This window comes from Salmo trutta, chromosome 27 (assembly GCF_901001165.1).
Source record: "Salmo trutta chromosome 27, fSalTru1.1, whole genome shotgun sequence".
In the NCBI taxonomy this organism is placed as follows: Eukaryota; Metazoa; Chordata; class Actinopteri; order Salmoniformes; family Salmonidae; genus Salmo; species Salmo trutta.
Genome location: NC_042983.1, coordinates 32,999,481 through 33,022,780, shown reverse-complemented (window position 1 = coordinate 33,022,780; position 23,300 = coordinate 32,999,481). Strand labels below are relative to the sequence as shown.

The window sequence follows — 23,300 nt, the reverse complement described above, 5'->3', positions numbered from 1 at the left end:
TTTCACCTCTTCCACACTCACTTTACGGAATTAAAAAAGTACAATTCTTGTCTTTCATAATTTGGTCCGATGTACTTGGATGTGTAGTGTCAGCATTTGTTGCTGGCATGTCATTCCTAAGTTTGCTTATCTTGCCATTGAAAAAGTAATTAAAGTAGTTGGCAATATCGGTGGGCTTTGTGATGAATGAGCCATCTGATTCAATGAATGAAGGAAACGAGTTGGCTTTTTTCCAACATTTCATTTAAGGTGCCCCAAAGCTTTTTACTATCATTCTTTATGTAATTTATCTTTGTTTCAAAGTGTAGTTTATTTTTCTTTAGTTTAGTCACATGATTTCTTAATTTGCTGAACGTTTGCCAATCAGTTGGGCTGCCAGACTTAATTGCCATATCTTTAGCCTCATCCCTCTCAACCATACAATTTTTAAATTCCTCACCAATCCAAGGGGATTCAACAGTTTTTACAGTCATTTTCTTAAATGGGTACATGCTTATTAGTAACTGGAACAAGCAATTTCATAAATGTGTATAGTGCAGTGTCTGGTAGCTCCTCATTACACACCACAGACCAGCAAATATTCTTTACATCAACATATGAATCACTACAAAACTTATTGTATGACCTCTTATACACTATATTAGGCCCAGCCTTTGGAACAGTGGTTTTCCTAGATATGGCTATTATATTTGTTTGTAAATACCCTGGTAGGTTGACTGACAACCTGAACCAGGTTGCAGGCACTGGTTACAGTTTAAAAAATGTTCTTGAGTGGGTAGCTTGAGGGCCAGTCAATATTTAAATCACCCAGAAAATATACCTCTCTGTTGATATCACATACATTATCAAGCATTTCACACATATTATCCAGATACTGACTGTATCTGCCTGTACTCACCTAAAGCCCACAAGAATGGGCTTTAGGTGAGGCAGATGAACCTGTAGACATATTACTTCAACAGTATTTAACGTGTGTGTGTGTGTGAGGGTTTTGACGGTGTGTGTACCTGAGAGCAGAGGGCCTCAGCCTGCTCTAGCTGGCCTCCACTTGTCAGTCCTGTCACAGCCTGCTGCAGCACCCAACCCTCCAGAGCCTGGGCCAGAGGCTGTTCCACCTCCTCCACATTCTGCACTGCACACACACAGAGAGAAAAAGGTTAAAGAAAAGGTAAACACACGGAGTGATAGAAAAAGTCTCACATTTTAATACTTTTCGGTCCAAAACTTAAACAATGCTACACGTCTTTGCTACACATGTACACATAGTCACACACACACCTCAGACCAGTGCTGACCTACCTTTCTCTGACACCACGGCCATGAGCACCTGCTCCAAGCCTCGTCTGCCAGGCGTGGAGCCAGAGAGGGAGCAAGCTGTGTTCTCTGTGTGACAAGCAGCCATTAGCCCCGCCCACATCGCCGGGTCATCTGAGAGACAGACAGGGAGAAGAGAGGAACATGTTACATCAGGGAATCCATACACAGTGTCCATACACAGTCTTAAAGGGATTGAGGCTTTGTGTGTAGATGTTTATGTTGGAAAAGGCTGTGTGTGATCCTCATGGCCTTACCGGGGCAGAGCAGCACAGCCCTCTGCATGGTCTTCAGGGCGTTCCTGCTGCGGTCTTCTCCAGAGTGCCTGCCACAAGCCAGCTGGTTCACTCCACTGTACAGCAGTGCCCTCTGCAGCCACACACAGGTAGTGGCAGGCAGCACACCCACACACAGGGACAGAATAGACACAGTGAGAAGGAGGGGATTAAACCGTACCGAGAAGATCAGTGGTGACATTTGGGGGGTGTCAAGTAGAGACGAATGGTAGTGTTGAGGCGTGGGGGCAGGGGTGCACACATACCTTTCCTTGGGTCATGCTGGAGAGACACGCCACGTGGCCTGCCACTGCACCTCCCTGGAACACACAACACAAGCAGATCAAGTACCAGCTCAGTGTGTGTGTGATGAGCGATATAGATAGATAGAGATGGCTGAGAGGTGACATACCTTGGCCTTCCTGGGGTAATACTGTGGCACCAGTCTGGAAAGCAGGGCCCAGAGGGAAGGGTTGCCAGGGTTACTGCACCAACACGACAAGAAAACGTGTTACTATCTGTATCTACAAACCTACTCATATGGAAGAGATTCTAGCGCTTTCTTTAATCCTAAACTACAGGACCAGTCAAAAGTTTGGAGACACCTACTCATTCAAGGGTTTTTCTTTATTTTTACTATTTTCTACATTGCAGAACAATAGTGAAGACATCAAAACTATGAAATAACACATATGGAATCACATAGTAACCATAAAAGTGTGAAACAAATCAAAATACATTTTATATTTGAGATTCTTCAAAGTAGCCACCCTTTGCCTTGATGACAGCTTTGCACACTCTTGGCATTCTCTCAACCAGCTTCATGAGGTAGTCACCTGGAATGCATTTCAATTAACAGGTGTGCCTTGTTAAAAGTTCATTTGTGGAATTTCTTTCCTTCTTAATGCATTTGAGTCAATCAGTTGTTGTTGTTGTGACAAGGTAGGGGTGGTATACAGAAGATACATCCTTGCCAAATAGGGCTGTCTGTTACAGAGTTCAAGTAACAGACATCTCAACGTCAACTGTTCAGAGGAGACTGTGTGAATCAGACCTTCAAATTACTGCAAAGAAACCACTACTCAAGGTCACCAATAAGAAGAAGAGACTTGCTTGGGCCAAGAAACACGAGCAATGGGTATTAGACCGGTGGAAATCTGTCCTTTGGTCTAATGAGTCCAAATTTGAGATTTCTGGTTCCAAACGCAGAGTAGGTGAACGGATGATCTCCGCATGTGTGGTTCCCACCGTGAAGCATGAAGGAGGTGATGTGATGGTGCTTTGCTGGTGACAGTGTCTGATTTATTTAGAATTCAAGGCACACTTAACCAGCATGGCTACCACAGCATTCTGCAGCGATACGCCATCCCATCTAGTTTGCACTTAGTGGGACTATCATTTGTTTTTTAACAGGACAATGACCCAAAACATGCCTTCAGGCTGTGTAAGGGCTATTTGACTAAGAAGGAGAGTGATGGAGTGCTGCATCAGATGACCTGGCCTCCACAATCACCCGACCTCAACCCAATTGAGATGGTTTGGGAAGAGTTGGACCGCAGAGTTAAGGAAAAGCAGCCAACAAGCGATCAGCATATGTGGGAACTCTTTCAAGACTGTTGGAAAAGCATTCCAGGTGAAGTTGGTTGAGAGAATGCCAAGAGTACAAAGCTGTCATCAAGGCAAAGGGTGGCTACTTTTAAGAATCTAAAATATGATTTGATTTGTTTAACACTTTTTTGGTGACTACATGATTCCATATGTTTTATTTCAATGTAGAAAATAGTCAAAATAAAGAAAAACCCTTGAATGAGTAGGTGTCTCCAAACTTGACTGGTACTGTATAACTTCTTATGGATGGGTGGCAGTATTGAGTAGCTTGGATGAAGAAGGTGCCCAGAGTAAACTGCCTACTACTCAGTCCCAGAAGCTAAGATATGCATATTATTAGTAGATTTGGATAGAAAACACTCTGAAGTTTCTAAAACTGTTTGAATGATGTCTGAGTATAACAGAACTCATATGGCAGGCAAAAACCTGAGAAAAAAAATCCAACCAGGAAGTGTGGAAATCTGAGGTTTGTAGTTTTTCAAGTGATTGCCTATCCAGTATACAGTATCTGTGGGGTCATTTTGCACTTCTTAAGGTTTCCACTAGATGTCAACAGTCTTTAGAATGTTGTTTCATGCTTCTACTGTGAATGGGGAGAGAATAAGAGCCATTGGAATCAGATGACTGAGAAAATGACATGAGCTCAATCGTGCGCGCTCCTTTGAGAGTTAGGTGTGTTCCTTTTCATTTCTGAAGACAAAGGAATCGTCCGGTTGGAATATTATGGAAGATTTATGATAAAAAAACATCCTAAAGATTGATTCTATACATCGTTTGACATGTTTCTACGAACTGTAATATAACTTTTTTGACTTTTCGTCTGAACTTACTGCGCGAGCACAGTGCATTTGGACATAAAGGATGGACTTTATTGAACAAAACAAACATTTATTGTGGTACTGGGATTCCTGGGAGTGCATTCTGATGAAGATCATCAAAGGTAAGTGAATATTTATAATGGTATTTGTGACTTCTGTTGACTCCAAAATAGCAGGTATCTGTATGGATTGTTTTGATGTCTGAGCGCTGTACTCAGATTATTGCAAAAGTTTGCTTTCGCCGTAAAGCTTTTTTGAAATCTGACATAACGGTTGCATTAAGGAGAAGTGTATCTTTAATTCTGTGCATAACACTTTTATATTTTATCAAAGTTCATGATAAGTATTTCTGCAAACTGATGTGGCTCTCTGCAAAGTCACCGGTGGTTTTGGAGGCAAAACATTACTGAACATAACGCGCGAATGTAAACTGAGATTTTGGGATATAAATATGAACTTTATCGAACAAAACATACATGTATTGTGTAACATGAAGTCCTATGAGTGCCATCTGATGAAGATCATTAAAGGTTAGTGATTCATTTTATCTCTATTTCTGCTTTTTGTGACTCCTCTATTTGGCTGGAAAATGGCTGTATGTTTTTTTGTGACTAGGCGCTGACCTAACATAATTGTTTGGTGTGCTTTCACTGTAAAGCCTTTTCGAAATCGGACACTGTGGTTGGATTAATGAGAATCGTATCTTTAAAAATGGTGTATAATACTTGTATGTTTGAGGAATTTTAATTGTGAGATTTCTGCTGTTTTGAATTTGGCGCTCTGCACTGTCGCTGGCTGTTGTCATATCGATCCCGTTAACGGGATTTCAGCCGTAAGAAGATAAGAAAGGGACCTTGATGCTACTCAAGGGAAGGGGGATGGAATAGTTTTGTAGTACAGGCCGGGATTAGGGGTCAACATTGAGACTTGGGTTGCATACACTAGGAACCAAATGGAGCCAAGTGGGCTGAAACGTGGAGGTAACTACCTGGACCTACCTAGTATTTGGTCCAATAAGAAACTAGTTTTCATTGCAAAATGTTTTCCTACACCCTTGGCAGTGGTGTTGAGGTGTACCTGTGGACGGCCCTGGAGGCCTCTCGCTGCACAGCGCTGTAGTTGCCCTGCAGGGCCAGCAGGGTGCAGGTGAGCAGGCAGCGTTGCTCCACAGCAGCCCCAGCGGCCCTGCCCTGCTTCAGCAGCTCAGTGAGGGCCGCGCTGGCCAGTGTGCTGTCCCCATGGACCAGCCCCAGAGCACACAGGCACAGCAGAGACTCTGGCACAGGTTCCTTCAGCATGGAGCTACGGACACCACACACAAAGAGACAGAAACACACAGGTTTAGTCATTTAGGTCTTCATTCAGTGTCTTTGGGAGAAGTGTGGAAGCAGTGGTGCGTCAGGGGGAACTGACCATTTGAAAAGCAGTGTTTTAGCGGAGTCCATGTTCCCCAGTCTGTGCTGCAGCAGAGCCAGAGAAGTCAGAATGTAGGCCTTCTCTTTCTCAGTGGTGGCCACCATCAGAGCCTTCTCATAGGCTAGGAGACAGGGCAATGTTGAAAGGCATCCAAACATATAAAAATACAACCCCCCCCGACACTGAATGAGCCACTCACCACTGATGCTCTCTGGGATGAGTCCTGCTCTGCAGTAGGCCAGCGCCAGGCCTGCCAAGTCATGGAGCACCTCTAGAGATGTGGAAGAGTAAACGCGCACCGCCTCCTCCCATTGGCCTGTGTTGCTGAGGGGTAGAAACACCACACACTACAAAACCTGTTTTTTGAGATCTTTCAATCATTTCAGAACGTCTGTACGAGGACAAAGTGTTGTGGTACCAGAGGGCCCGGCCATAGCTTCCCAGGGAGAAGGCCAGTAACTCCACAGAAGGCATCGTCTGCAGCAACTCCACAGCTCTGAGGAGAAGAGGAAGAAGTCGAAACATATGGCATTAGTGAATTACTTCATGAAAAACAGAAGTTATTCATTTCCTATTTAAGACATTCATTTTCTATTTAACCTTTCATTTAAATAGCAAGTAGAGGCGCACTGTAACACACAGACACACACAATCCATTTCCAGACAGACACACCTCTGGTAAGCTAGCACTGCCTGCTTCTTTAGCTGCAGGTGCTCGTTGAGGAAACCCAGCATGACGAAGGCATCAGGGTCTGTCTGGATACGCTCTGACAAGACAGAAAGAAATTAACCATTTCCCTTTAGGCTCTTACAGCTAACTTCTACATTTTCACAATCAAAGACAGAAGATGCACAAGGTACAACAATCTCAAGTTTAGCCAATTATGGCATAAGAAGGCCATTGTAAGAAAGCTTGATTGATGACCACACACCTGTGTACTTGCTCAAAGCCACCTGAGCAGCAGACACCGCGTTCATCTGGACGATGTTATAGCGATAGAGCTCAGAGTCCCTGTTACTCTTATCCAGCAGAGTGGCACAAACCCAGTAAGCATAGCCCTTTACCCCCTCCGTCTAGGTGTGTATGTGGGGGGGGGGTCGAGAAAGAAAGGAGAGAGAGCGAGGAAAGAGTAGAGAGCACAAGAGCGAGAGAATAAAACAAGACAGGATAACAGAATAGCAGACAATGAGATGCTATAACATCATTCCAATAGGTCTCAGCTGAGGACCACCAACAGTAGCCTAAATGGAGGAATGAATTGACATACGTGTGTACTGAGCTCTGTGGTGTGTCTGAACAGGTCCATGGTATCATAACTGCCCACCATCTCTGCAATAAGGGCCTGGTACAAAGAAGTAGAAAACGGGATATGGGGAGCAAAGTGATCGACAAGAGGAGAAAAAGAAAGGGATAGGAGGTTAGAACATGTCTGTATAACATTGAGCAACACTGGCTTGCATGGTTACGGTCTCTGGTGCCTTGTAGGCATGTCACAAGATACCTGTCCAATCCAGCAGTTGACATACAGTGGTTCCAAAGACTGGGCGATCTTAAAGGCTTCATGGGAGAGCTGGGAAAGCAATGGAGCAGGATTGTTAACTAACAGGGGAATGAAGCGAATAATAAATAACACACACTATGGAAGTTGATGCTTTCAATAAACATCAGTAGATAGAGTCACAATCAAGTTAATTTACCAGAAATTAGACATTCCTAATACAATGAACCTGACAGTAATAAAGACAGAGCATAGACATAGGAATTTACACGGTCTAGAGGACACATACCTCAACACTGTCTTTCTTCAGATACAAAGCACCCAGGTTTGTCCAAGCAACAACATTCTAGATTGGGAGGACATTTATTTTTAATAGACACACACATAACTACACTGGGGACCAGTATGTTTAAAGAGACTGGCCTTTCAGCAATCTCAACGTTCAATATGCAGCTCGATTTATGGCAGAGTTGCTGATTGGTTGTTAAACATAACAAATAATTCCATGACAACGTATGGACTCTGGAAGATATAATAAAAAATTCTAACAAAGTTGTTGTAATTTTGAGACTTAAAACCAGAGCCGAGACGTTTTGTGGTCGGAATTGCAGGATGTATTTACTTAGAGAATTTTGACATGAGCTAGCAGCTTTTCACAGACTGGTCTGGAGAAACAAAAAACTATACCAACATGTTCTGTGGAGGAAAAAAGTGATGAGTTCCAATATGTGCCTAATCGTTGTGATTGGATGATAGTTTTGAGGGTTATCGAATCAGGATCAATTCCTCTGTTCTACTCAAGCTCATTAATGATAGAATGTTAATATTTGAAGATGGCAGAAAGGTCAGTCTGTTCAGTGTGACAAGGAGTGGCAATGAGTGGAATGAAAGCAGCTAAACAGACTGGTACCCAGACTAAGACATAAGAGATGATTCAATGAAAAGTGAGTACCCAATAGTGTGTGATGTGTTGTACTTACATTGGGTTCCACTTGCACTGACTTAATGAAGCTGTGTTGGGCAAGGGCATAGTTCTCAAGTCCTGAAAAGGAAGAGTAAACAGCCATTCTTATGTTATAAACAGACCTAAAGACATGGCAACATCCCATAGCTCCACCACCAACGAAAGCTCCCATCAACCAGACAAAGGTAAAAAAAAAAAACTTGGGTTCTGCCAATTACAGAAATGTCAAAAAAAAATTGTGCCAAGGAGTGTAATGATAGCAGAAACAGACTGGTACCCAGGCTACATCTTTCTACCTTTGCTCATGGCGACCACTCCCAGGGCGTTCCAGTAGCTATGGTTACTACTGTTCAACATGATGGCCTTCTTCACACACTGAGGAGAAGAGAAAGAGTGTGTTACATTGATATTGTATGTTAACTATGAAAGGTGTTGGTGTTTAACTCCAAGAATTGGGCTAAATACATCTCTTCCAACTCTTTCTCCCCAGACAATTGAGTGTTCTGCCCCATCCTGCCATCCATCCTGCCATCCAGCCAGGTGAGTTTTGTACCTGCAGGGCCTTCTCCAGCAGCAGTAGCAGGGTGTTGTGCTCCATCTCCTGAAGGCAGCGGGGCAGACAGGCCTGGTGGTAGTAGTTGAGACCCAGGTCATACCACAGGCTGGAGCTCTCAGGCATCAGCTTCAGAGCACGCCCATAGCATCTGTACACAAAGACATTATTCCTGATTCATCTTACAGTGTAGACCAAACCTAAAAATCATGACACCAGATTGGGTTCCTCCTACCCAGTATCCATTAGCCTTGAGATAGCGTTGTCCTGTGTATTCAAATCACGTGGCTTCTATCAGAACACTAGCGACTAGCCGGTGTTGACGCCTCACCTCTCCCCCACTCGGAGGGTGTGTCCCTGGTTGAGAAGGTGGCCCTGGTCTGGGGGTTGTAACCCGGCCAGGGGTCCTGGCACCACAACGCGGGCCCTGTTGGGGGCCACAGTGCTGACTGAGGTGCAGGCATCTCCCAGTAACTTCCACAGACAGGACAGGTCTGGACGCAGCTCTACAGCCCTGGGAGTGGACAGACACAGGCGAAGGGGTTGTTAAGTACAGTCAAGTGTTTTTTTGTAAACATTTTCACAACAAAATCATTTTTAATAGTGAAAAACAAATCATGTGTTGAGGCCCTTGACTTTTGTTTCATGAGCAACTTGAGAAACGATGTACGTTTAAAGTCCTCACATTACATGAAAGCAACAAGGCATTTATCAAATGTAATACTGGTAGCCCAAGTCATTCTCATGAGCAAAGTGCCCTTTGATACCATAGTGTAATTTTATGATGGACCCAATTAATTCCAATTCTCTCTGATCGCCGATGGTGAGTTCAAGTAATCCTATTCAATGAGCTGCCTCTCTGGGCTCCTGGGAACGCTGAGTGAAGTGTCTAACCTGAAGAGGTACTGGATGGCCTGCTGGATGACGTCTATGGCTCCTCCATCTCTATAGTCCTCCATCAGGCCTCTGGCCAAAGACAGCAGACACTCCCCAAGGCCTGGGGGCAGCACGCACACACATGGAAATGATCGCAATGCTTGGGGCTGGTGGTACAATTGAAGTCGGAATTTTACATACAGCTTAGCGAAATACATTTAAACTCTGTTTCACAATTCCTGACATTTAATCCGAGTAAAAATTCCCTGTCTTAGGTCAGTTAGGATCACCACTTTATTTTAAGAATGTGAAATGTCAGAATAATAATAGAGAATGATTTCTTTCAGCTTTTATTTCTTTCATCACATTTCCAGTGGGTCAGAAGTTTACATACACTCAATTAGAATTTGTTAGCATTGTCTTTAAATTGTTTAACTTGGGTCAAACGTTTTGGGTAGCCTTCCACAAGCTTCCCACAATAAGTAGGGTGAATTTTGGCCCATTCCTCCTGACAAAGCTGGTGTATCTGAGTCAGGTTGCTAGGCCTCCTTGCTCGCACACGCTTTTTCAGTTCTGCCCACACATTTTCTATGGGATTGAGGTCAGGGCTTTGTGATGGCCACTCTAATACCTTGACTTTGTTGTACTTAAGCCATTTTGCCGTAACTTTGGAAGTATGCTTGGGGTCATTGTCCATTTGGAAGACTCATTTGCGACCAAGATTTAACTTCCTGACTGGTGTCTTGAGATGTTGCTTCAATATATCCACATAATTTCCCTTCCTTCATGATGCCATCTATTTTGTGAAGTGCATCAGTCCCTCCTGCAGCAAAACACCCCCACAACATGATGCTGCCACCGCCGTGCTTCACGGGTGGGATGGTGTTCTTTGGCTTGCAAGCTTCCCCCTTTTTCTTCCAAACATAACGATGGTCATTATGGCCAAACAGTTCTATTTTTGTTTCATCAGACCAGAGAACATTTCTCCAAAAAGTACAATCTTTGTCCCCATGTGCAGTTGCAAACAACAGTCTGGCTTTTCTATGGTGGTTTTGGAGCAGTGGCTTCTTCCTTGCTGAGCGGCCTTTCAGGTTATGTTGATATAGGACTCGTTTTACTGCGGATATAGATACTTTTGTACCTGTTTCCTCCAGCATCTTCACAAGGTCCTTTGCTGTTGTTCTGGAATTGATTTGCACTTTTCGCACCAAAGTACATTCATCTCTAGGAGACAGAACGCGTCTCCTTCCTGAGCGGTATGACGGCTGCGTGGTCCCATGGTGTTTATACTTGCGTACTATTGTTTGTACAGATGAACGTGGTACCTTCAGGCGTTTGGAATTTGCTCCCATGGATGAACCAGACTTGCGGAGGTCTACAATTTTTTCTGAGGTCTTGGCTGATTTCTTTTGATTTTCCCATGATGTCAAGCAAAGAGGCACTGAGTTTGAAGGTAGGCCTTGAAATACATCCACAGGTACACCTCCAATTGACTCAAATGATGTCAATTAGCCTATCAGAAACTTCTAAAGCCATGATATCATTTTCTGGAATTTTCAAAGCTGTTTAAAGGCACAGTCAACTTAGTGTATGTAAACTTCTGACCCACTGGAATTGTGATACAGTGAATTATAAGTGAAATAATCTGTCTGTAAACAATTGTTGGAAAAATTACTTGTGTCATGCAAAGTAGATGTCCTAACCGACTTGCCAAAACTCTAGTTTGTTAACAAGAAATTTGTGGAGTGGTTGAAAAATTTGATTGAATGACTCCAACCTAAGTGTATGTAAACTTCCGACTTCAACTGTATGTGATGGCTGGGATTCAAGGAAAGGTCATCCTCCACCATGATCCATTCAGAGCTTCTGGACATACTGTAATTAGTGTATGCTGTTAGACTGTCACAGTTGCAACAGAACTGAGAACAAAATGGTCTCCCAATAAGGTCCTGCCAGGGACCTATTCACCTTGGAATAGACACCAAACAAGGACAGGAGGCACACACGTGTGCACGTTCAGACACACCCCTACCTTTGAGTGCAGGCACATAGTCTTCCCGGGCTATGATCTGCAGGTACTCTGCAGCAGCCTCTTTGAACTTGCCCAGGGTCTGTTTGATGGCAGCAGTCTGGTAGAGGCTGTATATGGAGGAGGGGTTGAGCAGCTGGGCCTTGGCAAAGGCCTTCAGGGCCGACGTGAAGCTCCGGCGGTTCAGGTAGGCCTCGCCCAGACATTCCCAGCACACCCAGTCCTGGGGGTCAGCCCTCAGAGCAGCCTGCAGACTGACACAACAAATCAATGAGTGTGTGTATGTATGTTCGTATGTGGTGTCAGAGACTATGTTGAAATGAGTGGTCGCGTCAGGGGTCTTACTCTGCACAGGCCTGGGGGTGCTGGCCCACCTTCAGGTGGTAGAGGCCTCGTCTCATCCAGGCCCACTTTGCTGAACCAGGGGTGGCTCTCTGGATCACTGACTGGAGCACAGCCAGGGCAGTGTCCTGGGGAAGGCAGATCGAGGGAACAGGGACAGATGCTTGACACAGCAGCATAGATTATAGTGCAATCCAATGTCCGTAGTCTACACTAGCAAGAGAAACATTTCATCCAGGCACAAAATCAATTGAATCAAACCGTTAGGTAGGCCTAAGTGACATTGACATTATATCAAACAGTTAGGTAGGCCTAAGTGATATTGATATTACAGTTGAAGTCGGAAGTCTACATAGACTTAGGTTGGAGTCATTAAAACTCATTTTTTCAACCACTCCACAAATTTCTAATTAACAAACTATAGTTTTGGAAAGTCGGGTAGGACATCTACTTTGTGCATGACACAAGTAATTTTCCAACAATTGTTTACAGACATTATTTCACTTATAATTCACTGTATCACAAAACCAGTGGGTCAGAAGTTTACATACACTAAGTTGACTGTGCCTTTAAACAGCTTTGAAAATTCCAGAAAATGATGTCATGGCTTTAGAAGCTTCTGATAGGCTAATTGACATCATTTGAGTCAATTGGAGGTGTACCTGTGGATGTATTTCAAGGCCTACCTTCAAACTCAGTGGCTCTTTGCTTGACATCATGGGAAATCAAAAGAAATCAGCCAAGACCTCAGAAAAAAAATTGTAGACCTCCACAAGTCTGGTTCATCCTTGGGAGCAAATTCCAAACGCCTGAAGGTACCACGTTCATCTGTACAAACAATAGTACGCAAGTATAAACACCATTGGACCACGCAGCAGTCATACTGCTCAGGAAGGAGATGCGTTCTGTCTCCTAGAGATGAACGTACTTTGGTGCAAAAAGTGCAAATCAATTCCAGAACAACAGCAAAGGACCTTGTGAAGATGTTGGAGGAAACAAGTACAAAAGTATCTATATCCACAGTAAAATGAGTCCTATATCGACATAACCTGAAAGGCTGCTCAGCAAGGAAGAAGCCACTGCTCCAAAACCGCCATAAAGAAGCCAGACTATTGTTTGCAACTGCACATTGGGAAAATTATTGTACTTTTTGGAGAAATGTCCTTTGGTCTGATGAAACAAAAATATAACTTTTTGGCCATAATGACCATCGTTATGTTTGGAAGAAAAAGGGGGAGGCTTGCAAGCCAAAGAACACCATCCCAACCGTGAAGCACGGGGGTGGCAGCATCATGTTGTGGGGGCGCTTTGCTGCAGGTGGGACTGGTGCACTTCACAAAATAGATGGCATCATGAGGAAAGGACATTATGTGGATATATTGAAGCAACATCTCAAGACATCAATCAGGAAGTTAAATATTGATTGCAAATGGATCTTCGAAATGGACAATGACCCAAAGCATACTTCCAAAGTTGTGGCAAAATGGCTTAAGGACAACAAAGTCAAGGTATTGGTGTCGCCATCACAAAGCCCTGACCTCAATCCCATAGAAAATGTGTGGGCAGAACTGAAAAAGCATGTGCGAGCAAGGAGGCCTTGCAACCTGATTCAGTTACACCAGCTCTGTCAGGAGGAATGGGCCAAAATTCACCCAACTTATTGTGGGAAGCTTGTGGAAGGCTACCCAAAACATTTGACCCAAATTAAACAATTTAAAGGCAATGCTACCAAATACTAATTGAGTGTATGTAAACTTCTGACCCACTGGGAATGTGATGAAAGAAATAAAAGCTGAAATAAATCACTCTACTATTATTCTGACATTTCACATTCTTAAAATAAAGTGGTTATCCTAACTGACCTAAGATAGGGAATTTATACTTGGATTAAATGTCAGGAATTGTGAAAAACTGAGTTTACATACACCTTAGCCAAATATATTTAAACTTCCGACTTCAACTGTATATCAAACAGTTAGGTAGGCCTAAGTGACATTTAGGTTTTATCCAAATGTATTGAATCGGGTGGATGGACTACTAGAGTCACTTCCACAGGGGGAAAGTCTTCTGTTATCGGCTGCAGCCCTCCAGGACCAGAACAAATCAACAGACAACTCACCATGTCCCCCTCCTTCATGCTCAGATCCACAGAGGCAGCCCCGGACTCTGCGTCGTTGCTGTCCAGCTCAAAGGCTCTCTTGTAGCAGCCCCTGGCTCGACCCTGGTCCTTGGCCACCTCCCGGTAGTAATGGCCCAGGTAGCAGAACACAGAGCCCAGGTATGGATCCAGTTTGGCAGCCTGACACAAAACACACCAGCTGTCAGTAATGGCAGTGAGCCAATCACCAAACTAATGTCATACCGTACAGCTGGATGTGAGAAGCACTGTAGTTTAACTGTACGAAAGCCTGAAATGTGCCCACAGACCATCCCACCCACTGTTAAAGCCTCTTGATCATCCTATGACATTTAGAAGCCATAAGAGTAACAATGCACAGGAACCTCTCATCAATGAGTGTGCATTTCAAAATGGCAGGGAGTTGCTTGGTTGTGGATGTGACAGTCATGCATTCTCCCCATACTATGAATCTCCATCTATACAGTGTTCCCCAGACAGAGGCCCCGCTGGCAACACTGACCTTCAGTAGATGGGTGTGGGCCTTGCTCCTGTCCCTGCGACTCTCCTCCCCCATGTCCCAGTACAGCCGCCCCAACAGGAAGTAGTACTCTCCACAGGCTGGGTTTTGGGCTGCAGCCTGCAGGAGGCTACAACAGGGACAGGAGACGACAAGACGAAGGTTGATCTAACTACATGGTCTACTTCAGTCACGCTGTCTCTTAGGATCAGTGATGAGTTGTTGATTAAAACGGTAATAATAGAGACAGTTATCAATACAGAAGAAGTGGGTTGAATGGGGGATGGGTGCGCACACACACACTTACTTTATTACATTTAGTTTTACAGCTACAGTGCACGTTAATCAACATTATAGTAAAAGTGCCAGTTTTAGCCAGCGGGCAGATTTTCAACTGAAGTCCCTGAACACACCTTTGTTCTGCTAGTTGGTGATGGCCCTGTGCAATGTGTGCCAGTCCCCTCAGCGCCAGTCCCTCAGCCAGGTCAGGGTGAGAGTTCAGCAGCTCCGTGGACACCTGTTGGGTACAAGTCCAGAGATTAGCAGACACACGGGAAATCAACAAAATAGGCACAAAATATATTTGATACCCATTCACCTGAGGTTACTAAAGAGATATGTTAGCGGAACCAATAATTGTGAAGTTACCTGGAGCACTTGGTCAACTTGGCCTTTTTGCAAATACCCTCTTCCTTTTAAGGCTACCAGGACAGGGTCATTGTTAGCATCTAAAAGCTATAAAATAAATATTTTGATGAGCAAACAAACAAATCCCCATACATATCAGTAGATAGTAGTAGAGAACTGGAGCATATTGGTGGTGAGCCGTTGGGGAGCAGCCGGTGAGATGGAGTATGAATGCTGTACCTGTGAGAGGCTCTCCAGGGCTTGGTCTGCAGTGTGCTCATCCCCAGTCCTCACAAGGGCCTCTAGTCTCAGCCTCAGGAGCTTTTGTCGCAGTGCTTCTTCTCCAGCCCCACCCAGCTTCAGACCTGAAAGAACACAGCAAGGCCTGTCAACGCACTGAATGCCACATCTCAATACACATCTTTGACTTCGGGTGATAAGGTCTTCAACTAATCAAGTCACTATAACCTTCAAACAAGGATGAATAGGCGTACAGTAAGGTCGTAGCCAAGCCCTGATTATGTGAAAGTACGGTGGGTTTTCAGAGAAAAGGTTTAGGTTAGGATTATAAAACACTGGCCAGATGTGTTAGATGTACCTTGGGAGCAGGATGTTGCGCAGTCGGAATATCGGTGCATTTTCAGCTGGGCCTGAGCAAGGCTGAACCAGCCTACCAAGCTGGAGCGCATTCGCTTCAGTCCTGAGAGCACAACAGACAGTGAGGTGGTGGAGAACACCACAGACCAACAGCCAAACCAAAGCCCCCAAATTGCTCACCTTGGGCCAGGTACTTAATGGAGTCGTCACATTTTCCCTCCTCTAGAGCTCTGATGCCCAAACCCAGATGGCCTAAGCCACTGTCTGGGTCCAACTCCAAGAGACGGGAGAAACAACGGCCCGCGTCCTCACTGCAGACCCCTAGGAGACAAATACACACACGCTGACTACTTAAAAGGTGCAATCTGTCACTTCTTTGTCCATAGAACAAAAGGCTCAATCAAATAATACATACTAATCATTGCACAGTACACTTGACCTTCCCCAGTCCTGCAAGGTCAATATTTTGTTTTTATTTCACCTAGAGTGAAACTATACACTGCCAATGACTGCACCAGTTCTTTACCTATAGTTTGCTAAGTCAGTGATTTCTTACCTGACTTGAGATGATGTGCACCGAGGATCTCCAAAGGGAATGTTTGTGAGGGATAGAGGGCCAATATGGACTCACAGGCCTCTCTCATTTTACACTCTTCATGCGAAAGCTAGAGAGAGGAACGTTTTTCTGGTCAGTTGACAGCGCAAGATTCTGGCCCTAGTCTTAACCCATAGTCCCAGCACTCATAACTGTGTGTGAGTGAGTGAGTGAAAAACGGCGAACTTACTTGTGAAAGGCATTTGAGGTAGTCAGCTGAGAGCTTCCGATGGTCCTCGCCAGGCACATTGTCGGAGAGAACCATGGCCTTCTCAAAGGCTGCAATTAACTGGCAACATAAATATAACATCAACAGTGGGAATGAGCACAAAGCATAGGGGAGAAAAACCTTTTGTAATGACTAGCAATAACACCGAGACGGCATACCACACCCCCCTGTAGGTCCCCTTGGAATGGTCTCTAACGATCTTCAAATGGTAAAAGTCCCAAACATTCAATATATAGAGTATTGTAATGGTGTTGGGTCTTATGGTAAATCACTAATCACAATATATATAGAGAGAGATAGAGGTTTCTTGATAATTGTATTGAGAAACTGACCGCCAAGAAATTCATTATTTTATTAGCATTGTCACAACATTTTAACCCATTTCTCCATTAAAGTTTTGAGCCTGTAGTCTTCATATGAGAATTGCATAGGGAAATGATAGCCCTTTCAGAGAAAGGAGAATTGGGTTCAAGGAGAGTTGGGCTGAAGCTTTAGGTTGCTATTAGGACAAACTGAATTGCTTTCATGGCGGACTGGCTTGAATTGTGAGGATGACCACACAATAAATGTTCATCAGCCAAATATATTGGTTTTCTACTCAAAGTTGAAAAGAAAACAGACCAGCAAAATGTATAAAAGAGTGTGGTCGTATAGCCGGACCAACAGCTTCTAGTGGTCAAACCCTGTTACTTTCACACTACTTTAAAGGTAAATAATGCAAGCAACTTAAATTACTAATTTCTCTGTACAGGAGAAAAAAATTCACAGGCAATACATTACATAGTATGGAGAAGTAATACTCCAAGCTGCAGCTTCATACTACTTGTCAAACATAGAGAACTGATATTGTTTACTAGTTGTTGGATTGAGATTGGCATGGGCTGTGATGGTTCTGTGGGTAGCTTTTTAAAAAACAGATTTGGATGGAAAAGTTTGGTCCAAATCAGATGTAGGGTACTATATTTATTGAATATTATCTGAATCCTATACATTTAAAATGGCCAATTTGTGTGCAACCAATTAGCTTAATTTCTCCAGATAAAATTACAATTCAACCAAACAATGTTTCAGGAATGCCAATCTTACCTGATTGTAACTTTTATTTTATTTTTTATTTCACTTCACCTTTATTTAACCAGGTAGGCTAGTTGAGAACAAGTTCTCATTTACAACTGACCTGGTCAAGATAAAGCAAAGCAGTGCGACACAAACAACAACACAGAGTTACACATGGAATAAACAAACATGCAGTCAATAATACAATAGAAAAAGTCTATATACAGTGTGTGCAAATGAGGTAGGATAAGGGAGGTAAGGCAATAAATAGGCCATAACTACAGAAACAATCTGAGATGGTGGGTGTCGAAATCCTCTTTCCTTTTGCTTTTAGAGGTGGAACGTCCCAGACAACGCTTATTAAGGGGATTATTTGAGTATATTATCTTTGCTCTTACGTGCTGCTGAGTCTCATTGTCGTGTTCCTCCATGCTGTCTGAGAGAAGGCAGGTCATCTGTTGCCATAGCTGCAGCAGCTCTGCCTTGTCAGCACCTTCTCCTTCCTTCAGCTGAATCAGCCTTCGCCACACCCTGGCCACCTAAACACACACATGCATATGTCCACCCTGTGCCACAACAATTAACATATATCCTTTTTCATTTAAAGGGCAACTACTATCTTTACAGACCTGTAAATAGTCCTTCTCCATGTGGAAGATGTCTGCCAGTTTTCTGATCACCTCATAACATTTTGTTTTGTCTGAACTGTGTATGCAGAACAAGACAGTTAAACACAATATTCCAAGAGCTAATCACAGGGGGGAAATTATTGATGTAGAAGAGGTATTAAGATTTTCATGGCTTACCTTTCATAAAGCTCAATGAGTTTCAGGTAGACTTTGGGTAGTTCTGCTTTGAAATCCATCTGGTCACTTTTCTCATACAGGTTTGCTAATCCCTAAAACAGCAACAATCACAGATCACATTCTAATCAGCATGTTGACATAGTGATATGCCCCAAAACACTGCTCTGGAATACTCTGTAAGACAGATGGATAATGTGTAGATAATGTGACTTTTGGGTAGAGCTGGGAGATATGGAATAAAAATCTGTGACGAGAGATTGCCTGAATTGATGAGATAATGATAAATAGAACGATACATTTATAACATTAATGTGCACCAAAGTTTATTTGTTATTATCCTTTAATAAATCCTCTTAGATGTAAAGTCCCCTGTTTAGGGGACCTGCATGGTTCTGGTACCAGTTACGACCGACATTTTTGATTGTAGGACACCATAGATGGAAATGGCTTGTATTTAGCGGTAGCCCTGATTCTCACAGACACAGGAGTATGTCTCTTTTGCCTGTGTCAAGCAGGATGTGAAATCTGACACCACATGAAGCTGGGATGTCCCTCTTAACATTTCATTATCTCTTCCGACTTTCCATCAACTCCTAGCTGAACCCTACAGCACAGCCACTAACATATGCCTGGAATCCTTACATCATAATATGCCACTCATATGCCTGGAATCCTTACATCGTAATATGCCACTCATATGCCTGGAATCCTTACATCATAATATGCCACTCATATGCCTGGAATCCTTACATCGTAATATGCCACTCATATGCCTGGAATCCTTACATCGTAATATGCCACTCATATGCCTGCAATCCTTACATCGTAGCGCAGCAGGAGCTATAGTTTTCTGTGGCTGTAGCACAGTCAGAGATTGATTTATAGCCAGTAATCTAAAATTATTGGCTATAAATCGATCTCTGAATGTGCTACATTATTGTATTTGAGCTTGTTATCTCAAAAGTGACTACACCTCAGCAACTATTTTTACCAGAAAGGTGAGATTTCAACCAGAGTATGCAGCATTACTAGTTACTGTTTATGTTACTGACCCTCTCATGAAAAATAATTACTTTTGGGGATTACGTAGATCACATTTAACAGGTTTTAAACTACTACCATTAATTTCATTAACAGTCACCCATATTAGCAAATGTATTTCACTTCAAACGTCACATTTCTCTGGTATAGGTTACTTATCATAATGAACGATACCAGTGAAACGCCGGCTATAAGTGATTGTGTGTATGGTCAATGTCGATAATTTATGGTTTATTGTCACAGCTCTACTTTTGGGACACTCTTCACTTGATTGTCCAATATAGAAGCCTATGTCTAGCGAGGGCCTATATTAGTTCAGTTGATCTAGGTGTGATGTATCTCCAGTACCTGCCAGGCCAGCAGCTGCTCTGGCTCCAGCTCCAGAGCCTTCCTGTAGGCTGTCTGGGCCTGGTCTGGTTGCTCCAGCTCGCTCGCGGCCACACCAATGAACACCCAGGCATTGTAATTGTTCTTCTCTAGCTTCAGGGCAGCCTGGTGGGGGAATTTGGTTTGATTTGAGACAGAATAACTTTTTCAAAACAGAAAATCCTACATATCACCCAGTTTCCCTTCACACTATTTGTGTGTGTAGAAAGAACATAGAGAAATGGGCAAGGACTTACCTTGCAGTGTTTTAGCACCTCTTTAAATTCCTTGTTCTTTATGGCATCTCTGGCATTTTTTAGAGCTGATTTAACTTCTTTGTTTGACATTGTCTCTATAAATCCAAGTCAGTGAGAAGTCAATTAAGATACCAGTCAAAGTTGTCACCAAAATTAAGCAATTGGGCTAAAATGAATAGCAACAGGAGTGGAGTACAATTATCCAGTTAGCCCAGACATGCAGTGCTTTCAGAAAGTATTCAAACTCCTTGACTTTTTCCAAATGTTGTTACATTACAGCCTTATTCTAAAATTGATTAAATAAATACAAATCCTCAGCAATCAACATACAATACCCCATAATGACAAAGCGAAAAGTTTTTTGCAAATGTGTTAAAAATAAAGAACTGAAATAACTTAGACATAAGTAGTCAGACCCTTTGCTATGAGACTTGAAATTGAGCTCAGATGCATCATGTTTCCATTGATCATTCTTGAGATGTTTCTACATCTTGATTGGAGTCCACCTGTGGTAAATTCAATTGATTGGACTTGAGTTGGAAAGGAACACACCTATCTATATAAGGTCTCACCGTTGACAGTGCATGTCAGAGGAAAAACCAAACCATGAGGTTGAAGGAATTGGCCGTAGATCTCCGAGACAGGATTGTGTCGAGGCACAGATCTGGGGAAGGGTACCTAAACGGTTCTGCAGCATTGAATATTCCAAAGAACACAGTAGCCTCCATCATTCTTAAATGGAAGAAGTTTGGAACCACCAAGACTCTTCCTAGAGCTGGCTGCCCGGCCAAACTGAGCAACCGGCGAGAAGGGCCTTGGTCAAGCACCAATTGTCAGTGACCGAGCTCTAGAGTTCCTCTGGAGATAGGAGAAACTTTGAGAAGAACAATCTCTGCAGCACTTCACCAATCAGGCATTTATGGTAGAATGGCCAGATTGAAACCACTCCTCAGTAAAAGGCACATGACAGCCCGCTTGGAGTTTACCAAAAGGCACCTAAAGACTCTGACCATGAGAAACAAGATTCTCTGGTCTGATAACCAAGATTTAACACTTTGGCCTGAATGGCAAGCGTCATGTCTGGCGGAAACCTAGCACCATCCCTATGGTGACACGTGGTGGCAGCATCATGCCGTGGGGATGTTTTTCAGCAGTAGGGACTGGGAGACTAGTCAGGATTGAGGCAAAGATGAACAGAGCAAAGTACAGAGATCGTTCCTGAAATCCTGCTCTGGGCCTTAAGACTGGGTCGAAGGTTCACCTTCCAACATGACAACGACCCTAAACACACAGCCAAGACAATGCAGGAGTGGTTTTGGGACAAGTCTCTGAATGTCCTTGTGTGGCCCAGCAAGAGCTGAACCCGATCGAACATCTCTGGAGAGGCCTGAAAAATAGCTGTGCAGCAACGTTCCCATCCAACCTGGCAGTGCTCGAGAGGATCTGCAGAAAAGAATGGAAACTCCCCAAATACAGCTGTGCCAAGCTTGTAGCGTCATACCCAAGAAGACTTGATGCTGTAATTGCTGCCAAAGGTGCTTCAAAGTACTGAGTAAAGGGTTTGAACACTTATGTAAATGTGATATTTCAGTTGTTTGCAGAAATGTATAAACCTGTTTTTGCTTTGTCATGGGGTGTGTAGATGGAGGTAAAAACAATTTAATGAATTTTATAATAAGGCTGTAACAATGTGGAAAAAGTCAAGGGGACTGAGTACTTTCAGAAGGGACTGTACATACCCCATTCATAGACGCTAACTGCTTTAATGCATATTGACTATCTTCTGATCGGGATACTTAAAAGCTCCGATGACAGTCAAAACATTATTTAACTAGGCAAGTCAGTTAAGAACAAATTCTTATTTACAATGACGGCCGAGGAACAGTGGGTTAAATACCTAGTTCAGGGGCAGAACATTAACACGCATCGTTTGCAATACGTTTTTTGGAACATACCTTTCATATATGCGAGAAATAACAGAAGTTAAATGTCTACACTTTTTACAGGGTTAGCGTTACATCGCTTGTTAAAAGACCACCTGTGCTAATTAGCTATCTAGGGTGCTCCAAACACCTGTGTAAGCATAACTCGGGAAGTGTAGTTTCGTCAGCTCAGGTGGAGGCACCCATAAATATGGTTCTGTACCAAACTGCAACAGTAAGTGTGTTTTATTTGAAGGATTATTTATCGCTGAAAGATACGGCTATATGTTACGAAAGCGCTTTATTGACGTTTCTAAACGTTAGAACACAGCGTCGGTATTATAGTTCACACGAGCCAGTCGTGGGCGAAGGTAATCGTTGAAAACGAATTCCGCCAAGTCTTACAGCTAGCCCAGATAGCTTAGACACAGATGAAAGGGGAAACCTTAGTTATATTATTTGGCTTAGATCTCGTTGTTTGGATTACCAGCTAGCAAGGTAGCTTGTCATCAACCTAACTACTAACGTTACTAAGTAGAGCTAGCAATAGCCTTATTAAAACTAGTTTGCACTACATCTAGCTACTGTAGTTAACTAAATCAAAATAGCTTTGGTAACGTTAGCTAACAGTACTGTTAGACGGTTGTTTACACTCGTTTTTAGGTAGCCTTAGCTTGCTTGGCTCGTTACAACACGTAAAGATGACCAGCAATAAAACATAAGCGTTAACTTTACCTGTAGCTTATCTAGATGTTTGTATTCAGTAATTAAAACGTATGTTATAGCTAATTCAGCAACGAGCAACCACAGGTCTTTACTAAAAGGTGTTAACCAAGGAGTTTGTCCCGGAAGTGAATTCAATTTCAAGCGTTGATTTTTTATTTTTTATTATTTTAAATTTTTTAATCGAATGCCATGATTGTCTCAATTAAATAAAGCCTTTATATATATATAAAAAAAAAGTGACATAAAAAAATATATATATATTTTTCCGGGTAAATTTGACTCGGAAGTACAACTTGTGAGTTTCACTTGTGAAACTATTTAATGTCCAATGAAGCCGTTTTTATATCAAATAACTTCTGCGTAACAATGACGTACCTTACTGTAATATATTTCCAATGGGCAAAATATATTTTTAACAAAATATTTCTCAAACAAGTGTTTGGCTAGGACTGGGAGTAACCTAACAGGCGTAAATGAAACTCCTGACAATTCGCTACCTTTACCACATTAACTGACGCATTCCTTCCTATTTTATTGTGATTCAGATTAAATTATGGTAATTCAGAGACTAGAGTTGTGTAATAGTATAAAATATAAACGCAACAATTTTAAAGGATTTTACTGAGTTACAGTTCATATATGGAAATCAGTCAATTTGAACCAAATAATTTGGCCCTAATCTTTTTCATATGACTGGGCAGGGACGCAGCCATGGTGGGACTGGGAGGGCATAGGCCCACCCACTGGG

The 23,300-nt window shown here is 42.9% G+C and overlaps 1 protein-coding gene across 1 annotated transcript in view; it reads right to left on the bottom strand.

The window, feature by feature from the left end:
- The window catches only part of skic3 (SKI3 subunit of superkiller complex), a 29,053-nt gene extending 6,366 nt beyond the window's left edge, over positions 1–22,687 (bottom strand). The window contains exons 1-36 of the mRNA XM_029717836.1: positions 22,562–22,687; positions 19,905–19,999; positions 19,630–19,773; positions 18,241–18,332; positions 18,064–18,139; positions 17,833–17,973; positions 16,340–16,438; positions 16,111–16,219; positions 15,735–15,875; positions 15,556–15,657; positions 15,198–15,322; positions 14,979–15,065; positions 14,744–14,847; positions 14,334–14,460; positions 13,814–13,993; positions 11,698–11,822; positions 11,356–11,606; positions 9,342–9,444; positions 8,779–8,961; positions 8,448–8,598; positions 8,191–8,269; positions 7,911–7,972; positions 7,220–7,276; positions 6,934–7,002; positions 6,700–6,774; positions 6,364–6,505; positions 6,105–6,198; positions 5,850–5,927; positions 5,631–5,755; positions 5,429–5,552; positions 5,093–5,317; positions 2,002–2,074; positions 1,856–1,909; positions 1,572–1,683; positions 1,300–1,428; positions 1,008–1,132 (exon numbers count right to left, since the gene is read on the bottom strand). Of these exons, the coding sequence (XP_029573696.1) occupies positions 1,008–1,132; positions 1,300–1,428; positions 1,572–1,683; positions 1,856–1,909; positions 2,002–2,074; positions 5,093–5,317; positions 5,429–5,552; positions 5,631–5,755; positions 5,850–5,927; positions 6,105–6,198; positions 6,364–6,505; positions 6,700–6,774; positions 6,934–7,002; positions 7,220–7,276; positions 7,911–7,972; positions 8,191–8,269; positions 8,448–8,598; positions 8,779–8,961; positions 9,342–9,444; positions 11,356–11,606; positions 11,698–11,822; positions 13,814–13,993; positions 14,334–14,460; positions 14,744–14,847; positions 14,979–15,065; positions 15,198–15,322; positions 15,556–15,657; positions 15,735–15,875; positions 16,111–16,219; positions 16,340–16,438; positions 17,833–17,973; positions 18,064–18,139; positions 18,241–18,332; positions 19,630–19,773; positions 19,905–19,994 (4,053 nt within the window). The 5' untranslated portion in view covers positions 19,995–19,999; positions 22,562–22,687. The remainder of the gene's footprint in view (positions 1–1,007; positions 1,133–1,299; positions 1,429–1,571; positions 1,684–1,855; positions 1,910–2,001; positions 2,075–5,092; positions 5,318–5,428; positions 5,553–5,630; positions 5,756–5,849; positions 5,928–6,104; positions 6,199–6,363; positions 6,506–6,699; positions 6,775–6,933; positions 7,003–7,219; positions 7,277–7,910; positions 7,973–8,190; positions 8,270–8,447; positions 8,599–8,778; positions 8,962–9,341; positions 9,445–11,355; positions 11,607–11,697; positions 11,823–13,813; positions 13,994–14,333; positions 14,461–14,743; positions 14,848–14,978; positions 15,066–15,197; positions 15,323–15,555; positions 15,658–15,734; positions 15,876–16,110; positions 16,220–16,339; positions 16,439–17,832; positions 17,974–18,063; positions 18,140–18,240; positions 18,333–19,629; positions 19,774–19,904; positions 20,000–22,561) is intronic.
- Positions 22,688–23,300: the final 613 nt, after the last annotated feature.